The sequence below is a fragment of the Macadamia integrifolia genome, chromosome 11, assembly GCF_013358625.1.
Source record: "Macadamia integrifolia cultivar HAES 741 chromosome 11, SCU_Mint_v3, whole genome shotgun sequence".
NCBI lineage: Eukaryota > Viridiplantae > Streptophyta > Magnoliopsida > Proteales > Proteaceae > Macadamia > Macadamia integrifolia.
This window is the reverse complement of record NC_056567.1, coordinates 1,635,200-1,645,046: the sequence shown is the minus strand read 5'-3', so window position 1 is coordinate 1,645,046 and position 9,847 is coordinate 1,635,200. Positions and strand designations below refer to the sequence as shown.

General features: G+C 36.6%; 1 protein-coding gene across 1 annotated transcript; it reads right to left on the bottom strand.

Moving 5' to 3' along the window:
* Window positions 1-1,824: 1,824 nt before the first annotated feature.
* Window positions 1,825-3,545, bottom strand: LOC122093130 (probable BOI-related E3 ubiquitin-protein ligase 3). Its single transcript, XM_042663387.1, has 3 exons — window positions 3,168-3,545; window positions 2,661-3,042; window positions 1,825-2,551 (listed from the first exon to the last, which is right to left on the bottom strand). Exons 1-3 carry the CDS (start codon window positions 3,221-3,223, stop codon window positions 1,934-1,936), a joined length of 1,056 nt encoding a protein of 351 aa, XP_042519321.1. The 5' UTR covers window positions 3,224-3,545; the 3' UTR covers window positions 1,825-1,933.
* Window positions 3,546-9,847: the final 6,302 nt, after the last annotated feature.

Genomic DNA, 9,847 nt, shown 5'->3' with positions numbered 1-9,847 from the left:
CACTTCCGAAGTTCGAGGCCTCTTTTCTTATTGTGGGAGTGATAAGTGTTGACCCCACCGAAACGCTGAAATGACGTGACGTGTACTATGAAACAGTTGTTCAATGTTTAACCTTACACGTGGCAACTTTAGAAACAAGCACATAAAAAATAAAAGTAGAAAGCAATAAGACGCATACGTGGACCCCACTAGAATTTTTTTTTCCTAATTTCACGTGGCCGTTGGGATTTGTCTTTTCCCTTTACTCTCTTCTTCAGTTATAATTACAAGACTTAGAGAGAGAAAGAGAGCAACACACTTTCTCTCTCTATCTCTCATAACACCGAGACAAATTTGTCGGCTCTTTCATGCCACCAAATTTAGTAGAGAATCAAAAAAATAATTTTTTTTTTTAATTTAAAAATAGAAATAAATCCTGGCGGTACTCGTCACGAAATGCGTGACAGGTGGGCCAGAAACCACTAAAAACTTATAACAGTTCCCAAACCTAACCAACCCAAACCCCAAAGGTGACGCTCCCCAACTCTCGATTCATGAATGGACTGTAACTAAAATACGCCGTTCGAGATTACAATCTTTTATAAAATACGCAGAGGGATGCGCAGTATACGATGCGGTGGACTTTTTCGTGCTTGGGTTAGTTTCGTTCTCTCACTATCTCTCTCTACCTTTTTTTTTTTCTCTCCTTATCTCTTTATGGTTTGTTTTGTTATTGCCTTATCCTTGGCGTGACTCGGCCGGATTACCGATTCTCGTGGGTTGCCTTTTTTTCTTTTTTTAAGTTTCAAAGTCTTCGCCGTGCATAGCGGTACATAAAAGAGAGGTGGGCTACCACTCGACCCGACAACGATATTGGCGTGATTCTGACGTCTCGGATGAAGTCTGACAAGTGGCAATGCATTCCACCACCTTTTTTTACTTTTCCTTTTCGTGTGCAAACAGATTCGCTGAAAGCTCCTTAAATTATTTTGTATTTATAAACATTTTAATATTTAATATTTTATAAAAAATAAAATCTGATGAGAAAAATATTATAATGAAAATTTTATTTTGTTATCATCAAATTTTAAATTATATAATTTCTATCATGTAGCTTAATAGATAAATTAAAAGGGCAGACCATAGCTAATGGAAGGTTGCTCCATTGTATTACAATTTAATGGAGCGGTTGGAACTTTTTACTTCATGATAGAGGTGGCAGGAGATATTTTGGTGACAGAAGATATTTTACTACCTAAAATGAATCTACCTAAAATGAATGTGTTAAGGTTCATGTTCAGATATCGTAAAAGAATCATATCTAAGGTTGTAGTCTCCATACTTCATTGACAAGGGTCTTGAAATTTAGGAGACTTAAAATTTTCCTGAATAGATGGTATGCATATAAGAAAAATCTTGATATTAGACCACTTAAGTTTTTTTTTGGTGGAACATGCATCTTGATGTCACTAAGATAAGGAGTTGATAAATTGTAATTTTTATATTATAAAATTTTTAATAATATAAATTAATAATAATAAATTTACCTTTTTAATTATTTTATTAAAAAAAAAAACTTTAAGGATGTATTGCCCCAATATCAAACAAAATAAGTCATTGATTTAATGAATTTCTCAAAAAGGAAAAGAACCCATCTAAAGTTTGTAGGTTGGACATAATTTTGATCTTGCGAAGACTAGAGATTTTCTTTTTCCCCTTTATAAAAATGGCTTTCTCAGGTTCGCTAAAGTGCGCCTGAAACTGACCCATCAAATAAATGGCAAGCAACTAATTAAGGTAAAAAAATATAAAACAATATTTTTCATCAAAAAAGAAGAAAAGAGCAAGCATGAAAAAATCAAAAAATTGTCAAGATCAAGATAGATACAATTTGCGTTTTGGAGTTTGTAAATTTTGATTTTTTTTTTTCTATTTTTGACAATTTCTCTGTAACTCATGAAGAGGACATGTTAACATGCACACTGGCGTTTTTGTTGGATTTACATATGGGGCAGGTGTGGAGGGTGGACCCACAGACAGTGCAGAGACAGAGATGCCTACACGGTAGCAATAACACGCACGACTCCTCCTTTCCACAGTTTCTACACCACCTGTTCCCACTCATCCCACCACCGTTATTCCTACTCCGACCACCATCTCTAGCGGCCTCGACTAATGTGCGCTGACTGCCAACTTCCTCCTCGTCCGCACCATAATCACTACTCCCACAGCAAGACGCAGCGTCGTCAGCCACTACTGCTCCTGCTGCTACTGCCTCGTCCTCTGGTGCGCCACGGTGGCACTCGTCTTTAGCCTGTGCTAACACCTGTTCGAGGTGGCTTCGTAGTGCGTTGGCTGTGGCTTCGTTTGTTTGTGCCAAATCTCTCCATATCTGATTCTCTACGCACAGACTTTTAACTCTTTCTTCAAGAACCCAATTCAGTTTTCCAATTTTCTCGATCTCTTCTTCTTTGGCTTTCAATCTCTTTGTGATCCTTTCTTCAAGAACAGCCATTAATCTTCTCGAATGCCGTTTCCTTCTCTCTGCAATTTCTATCCGAACCTTCTCCGTCTGCAAATCCATTCAAATACCGATTAACCCAGAAACTCGGAACATATTAAAGAAACAAAGAATTTGGAAATTGAGTAATTGAATAAAGGATTAGTTGTTGAGTAATTACATGTTGGGCAACGAAGCGGTCGATCTCTAATTGTTGCTGTTGGATCTGAAAGGTAATGTCTTCCCCGAGGAAGGACAGAGGAGCAACACTGCTGCAACTACTCCTATTGTTGTTGTTGTTGTCTTTTGGGGAACAGGGTAAGGCGACCATTGATGAATCTCTGGAAAGTTTCCTTGAGATGGAGACTGGGATATTGTTGTAAGTGAGACCACTATCTGCTTTCAGGGTTGTGGTTGTTGCAGTAACTGGATCAGCCATAACAGAGTTGTAGAAAGGAAGAAGAGTTTCTGCAGTTGTGGTGGCTGTTGAGAAGGGAATAGCGCCCAAACCCATCTGGGTATTGTAGATATTATTGTTGTTTCCAATCATGTTCATCATTTCTCTGCAAATTAAATTCAATGATATATTAATAGAAAGAAGAGGAAAAATAAAAGAAAAAGAGAGAAAAGAGATCATAAGACCCAGAACAGAGAACGAGAAGAGAGAGTGTGGGAGAAGTTTTAATACCTGTTCCCGAGTAGTTGAGAGGGAAAGAGATTGAGATACCGCGCTTCAACTGCCATGAAAATGGACTTCTCTCTTTGTTTGGTCTGTGTTTCTCTTGCTCTGTAGTTTCGGTTTTGGTTGGAGGAAGAGAAAGAGAGAAGATATAAAGAGCGAGGGAAAGACAAGGACGAAGAAGATAACAACTAAGGAGAGGAACGGAACATGCAATAGAGGTGGCGAGGGCGAATGGGGTTTATTTAGGGTTTGGTGTAGAGAGAGAAAGAAGCAAGACAGGGGGATGGAGGACGGTTGTTTGTTTTTGGAGAGACAGAGAGGGAAAGTCTTTAAAAGGATGAGTAAAAGGAGGAGTGGGAGAGGGGGGAGAGAGAGAGATTTGGTGTGGGTGGGAAGTTTCAGGTTTCGTCTAATTTAATGGAGATTTTGTTACTATGAAAAAGCCCTTCTTACTTGGCTTCTATTACGTAACTGAGCGTTGAATGGTAATTCCGCAATTTACGCGAACTTGTAGGGGTTATTTCGGAATCCAATGACATATCTTTCCTTTTTTTTTTTTCTGTTTTTAAAAAATATGAGAAGTTAATTGGCCTAGAAAGGCGGGCCCAGAATTCCAATTTCTGACTCATCTAAATCTCAATTTGTGTTCAATAATAACGGACAGTTTACTGGCATGTGCCACGTTTCACATGACTCTGGCGCCTGCCACGGGTGCCACGTAAGCAATGGGCTACAGTCCAAAATAACTTTTATTCGGAGCTTGCTCTCGTTATGAACGTGAATCTTGGAAGGTGGGGTGCCGTGGGAGTGGGCCCCGGTGGGGTCAGGTAACGTTGTGGGCTCCACCATCGCACGTGTGTCTGAAATGTGGGTTGCAAGTGAAGGGAGGTTGGGTTTCTTCAGGTTAGCCAAGACAACTTCGCCTCAACCCGTTGCCACGTTCCGGGACCCACCGTACATCTAGAAGATAAATTAAAGGGTAGAGAGTTTGTGATCACGTGTGAGACAGCTCATACTGGTCCATGGTGTGAGTGTCATGGTTGCCCTTGATCACCGTTGATTTTTGATTCATGGTTGTAGAAAGTCAAAGAATTAGGATGATTGTTGACCGATTGCAAAACAAATCAACATGAAAGATCAGGGTTTCAAGAATTGGGATCGGATCGGATCGGATTGTTTGAATCGAAATAAATCAAGGCCAAATCCTGATTCATTCGACCTTCTTCGTCTAATTCTTGTAGTGAGAACCCTAAATAGCATTAAATCATGCATCCAACCCCTCTCCAAATCTTGATCACCCAATTCTTGTTCACCCAACATTTGAAAAACTTCAAGAATTGAACAAATAAGAATTAGAGAGAAGCAATCCTTAAAACGTTGAATATATAGTCGATATAGATGATCTGATATCAATACCTATAACCATTTTTGTTTGACGCTAATTGTCAACACCCTTAATTAGTCTTTTGATTAAGATCTAACAAGTAGGTTTGAGGAAGAAAATATTAAATTGGCGAATGATAGTTGACCAATTACAAATCTAATGAAAATTGTCAAATATAATGGATGTCAACTTACGATGCCAAAAAATTCGTTGATACACCGTATAATTTCTCTTTTTAAAAAAATTTCTCTAAATTTTGACTTTATTTAAGAAATAAATGTATCTTTCCTCTTCTTGTTGTGATTATAATTAGTGTTTATACACTAAGGTTTTAACTTTAAATAGTGTGAAGAACAACAATGTGATAAGAATACTAGAAATAATTAATGTATTTTTATTAGACCGATGAGCCAATGACTTGAATTTCCTATAATGAGTGATGACTTGACGATGCATGAATCTTAATTATTTAATACCTAAACAGGTACTATTGTTGGGTTATTTATAAGATTATACCCCCTTTTCCCCAACATAGTGAAGATTATATTGAATATTATAATAAAAGAATCGAGTTTTTCTTCATCCATTAAAAATATATCTGTGAAGCTAAGAATTATAATAGGTATAGGCTGCACGGTGATCATGGGACAAGCGATCACGGGCAATAAAAATGGAGCAATAACACCCACTCCATCTTGAATATGCCGGAGGATCGCTTTCCCACTCCACAAACACACAAAAGAGAAGAAAAAGGAAAAGGAAAAGGAAAAGGAAAAGAAAGGAAGAAAAGATAAATGCTATCAAATAAAGGAAGGTGGGTATATGGATGGATTCCCCATTCACCTCTCTCTTTCTCTTTCTCTTTCTCTATTATTGCTCCCATCAACCCAACCATATCCTTCACAATATTGTTTAACCAGTCCAACAGAAAAGAACCTAAAAGCAAAGAAAGGGAAAAGGAAAAAGGGGAAAATGGGTCACAGCCCATATCACAATTAGAGAATTCTAGTGTGGAACAGAAAAAGATCAATATGGAAGGCTAAGGTCATTATGCTTATGTTGTCATATTCAATCAGAAGTGTTCAATAAGCTATGAAAGGAGAGAGAGAGAGAAATCATGTGTGTTTGTGCTTCCCTCTTTTTAGATTGAAGCACCTTGACTTGTGGGGCTTCTTTATCTTTTCCCCCATTCAACTTAAAAGCTCTATAACATAAATTGTATCCCACATGTGCCTTGCACCCTTTTTCACTGTCAATTTAGGGAGAATCTCAATAGCCACCCAAACACTTCCTTCCCCAAACCTTTTCCTATATTCAAAGGTCGGTTTTATATGTTAGTGACCAGAAGATATAGGGAAGAGAAAGAAAAGAAAAGGGTTGATGTTGATGATGAATAAGATTCCCACAAAGCTCACACACACACAAACACACGCAGAGAGAGAGAGAGAGAGAGAGAGAGAGAGAGAGAGAGAGAGAGAGAGAGAGAGAGAGAGAGAGAGAGAGAGAGAGAGAGCTTTCAAAGTTGTAGTGACAACTTCCTGCCATGGTTCTTGGTCTCCTAAGCTATCATTATTTCGTGTATTGGAAACATACCTTACTTGTTTTTTAGGACCCTTTTAAGAAAATCTTACCTCTTACCTTTGAATGAGTCCCTACCACCTTAAATTTGACCGTTGGGTATAAGGTGGACCTTCCCTCCTTTCAAGGCTTCCCAAGAAGGTATATTTATAAGAGTGTTGCTTATGTTTATTAGTGATTGATTAATATATATATATATATCGATGTACATCTGACGATTTACATTTATTGTATCGATCTTTCGATGATGGGTGAATCACGTTATCAGTTAATAATTCATCGATTTTTGGTTGATCATTTCTCTATAAACTCTTAATTGTATATCCAATGATTGTGACTTCTCAATTCATAGTATTTTCGAGTCTAGAAACAGCCTTTCTGCAAAGTAAGGGTAAAATTGCATATATTATGACTCCTGAAACCCTAGACCCTATTTTGACAAGAACCTCATGCACTAGATATGTTTTTTTTATCACCTCTTAAGAGTTTGAATACCCAACCCACTGTAATAATTACCTCTTAAGACTTTGAGGCTATGATTCTTATGTTTCACAAACAAGGAAACAAATGATATGTGAGGATATAATTCATATAAGATCATAAAACTGAAAGGAATAAAATCTTGATCAACCAAGATTGCATGGAAAAAAAAGTCCAAAATCATGTGTTGAAGATCACAAATTTGAGCTAGACCGCCCACCCTCCACCCTCCACCCTCCACCCTCCACCCTCCACTCTTTTTGTTCTTCTGGTTGTTTATAATGCATCATGGATCACACAATATATTCTCATAGTACTTTTGTAAGAAGAATCATATCCTTAAATCTAATAAGCATTAGGTCTTATGGAAACAGTTCCTTTTATCATCAAGTGATGAAAGAGCTTTTAAAAGTGGATGACCAAATCATTGTTGAATGGAAGCTATCAGTGAGGTCCTCATGTTATCTACTAAGCACACCTACACAATATGGGTCCCTTCCTTATACCCTAACTTGCATAATTTTGCTTGATTGATGTGCTTACTGGCCTAATTATACCTAAGATAAGTCTCTCATTTTGGCTTTGCACATAACTGCCTCCACCATTCCGTGTTCGACGGATGACACATTGGCCGCATCTAGTTCATGCGATAAATGATGTTAATCAAATTAGTCACAAGTATGATCTGTGCTTACCTACCCAAGAAATGCGTGTGGTGATGTTTAATCAAAACCTAATTTTAATCTAATAACTTGCATTAAGAGGAAAAAAGGATTAAAACAATGAAGCTTACCTACCAAAATGACTGTTAATACCTTCATCACTTGTGAAGCTTCACTTTAAGAAGATGCTTGATGGATTAATTACTTTACTCCAAAGTCCTCAATTAAATAAAGGTAGCAAGTCTTTTAGATGACCAATGTCCCCCTATCTTTTTCTGGTTGGTATATGCTAACCTGATTAATAAATGTCAAGGTTGCAATACTTGATATGGAGAGACTGAAACCAACCAATTCATCCTTTTAAGGTTGGAAAGATCATTGAAAGGCAGCTCTTGAAACCTGTTTTTCCACACCTAAAATATCAAGTTATTAACTATGGCATTTTAGGTTACTCCATGGGAAGTGGACACTATGTATTGCACTTTTTTCTTTTTATTTTCGAGCAATTATCCAAAGTAGACTAAAAATATTTGTAACCCAAGGGGGTAACACAGTTGGTGAACAACAAACTTGGTATGAGCCGTAAACTCGGACGTCCTGAGTTCGACTTCCACTAGGCACACCTTGAGTCATTCACACGGGGTGTTTAGTGTTTTTCACAGGCTTTGAGATTCGACAATAATTTAATAAATTGATTAATTTAAAAAATCAAATATTGATCAACGAAATGAAATATGGATCTTACACTCTTCATAAGATAGCAGAAAATTTTTAAAAAAATCTCCATACATCAATCATATGTAGACCTCACTTTTGAGTAAGGTTTTGAAATTCAATATAGTATAGATGTTATGGCCCAACTAATTTAATTAAATAAACTAATTAATCAGGAAATTAAATAGGGATTGAAAAATAAAACGACCCCTTTTCTTTTCAAAGAAGGGATAAAATATGGGTTAAAAATATAATATGGATTTGAAGTCCTAGCTAGATATTGAAATCCTTTTTAGGCAAAAGTATCAATAAATAAAGTTTCTAAAATTTTAGGACCTTCTAGTCTTTCAACTAATTTTTTTATATGAAAGGGTTCCCTCTGATGCCCAAATACTAATTCAAGTGAATGGATGGGCAATATTATTAATTGAGAGAGAGAGAGAGAGAGAGAGAGAGAGAGAGAGAGAGAGAGAATATCCCCTTTTGTTTTTTGACATGCAAAATAATCTGCACATAGACAACGTGTGAATCTAAAGAGAATTTTAGATTTGAAGATTCACAGAGAAAGTTATAGAATGAAATATGGATTGAAAGAGAGTTCTGACCATTCATTTTATGCCTTACTTATGATCCAGACAAGCCAATTTGTTTAAACTTTCCAATGATCTAAATCTAAATTCAAAACTCAAACTAACACAAAATCAAACACATGATAAGCAGAAGTCAAAAACAAATTTTTAAAGAGAGAAAAACTGTCAAACAGATTGAATCCAAATCAATCATGGAAAGACAAAGACTACCTAAAATAAAAATAAAAATTATTCCACAAATCTTCTCGGATATTATCTTCTGGAACTGTAATGTAAACCACGTTTATGTTTTGATATAAACCAGGTCAAGTCAAATTTGGCAATAGAGACTTTGTTTAGTTTGACCTAGCCATAAGTTGATGTGTTTTTCTTCCTTACTTTCTTCAATCTCAAAGTGGAAGCTCTAGAGTAATCAATCCTAGTGACTTTCATATCACCTAGGGCTTACGTTTCATGATCACTCCTAACCATTTTAAATGGTTTATGAATTTTACTGGTTAAGGCCTTAAGGGTCAAGTTTGTATTTGAAAAATCCACCCAGTGATGCTCTGCGATCCTGATTATTTTGGTATAAGAAATTCCAATAGAACAAGCCACAGATGATAAATAAAAAATAAAAAGGGGAAAGGAACTCTATCCATCCACACCCCTTACGTCGAGACACAATTGGGCATGAAAATACCCAGCAAGCGTGAGGACAGCTGAATCTTTTCACACCTAGCTGTGTCAGGATGTAGGAACGCTAGATTATCAGGGTTTTTTCTCCAAAAAATAAAAATAAAAATTATAGGATTAAATTTTCCTTCATCCATAGTAAAATTTGAATCTCTTCATCAATAGTGATTTCACTTTGTGATTGGACTCCTTAAAAAGTGAATACCATCGTTTACTCCCATGCCCTACAAGGTTGAAAATACTCTTCACCAGTTGAATCAGAGGGGGTTGAAGAGAAACTGTGTACAAATTCATATGCCAACTACTACAATTTTTTTATTCGTTTCCCTAGTTTTATCTATACTTGGTAGGACATCATGAATTCCTCTTCAGTAGAGATATATAAAAGTTTGAGTCTCAGAGGTAATTTCAAGATTTAATCCACGAAAAAGACCAAAATTTGACCATTTTCCTTGATCAAGTTTCAATAGACCTGTTATGAAGTGAGATAACCTGTTTTGGTGACGACAGAGCATGATCCATGTGGAGATGGAAAATTAGAAAGCTCAGTTTAGATGATTGTGTTTACAATGTCCATGGAAAGGACAACCTAGATTAGAGGTA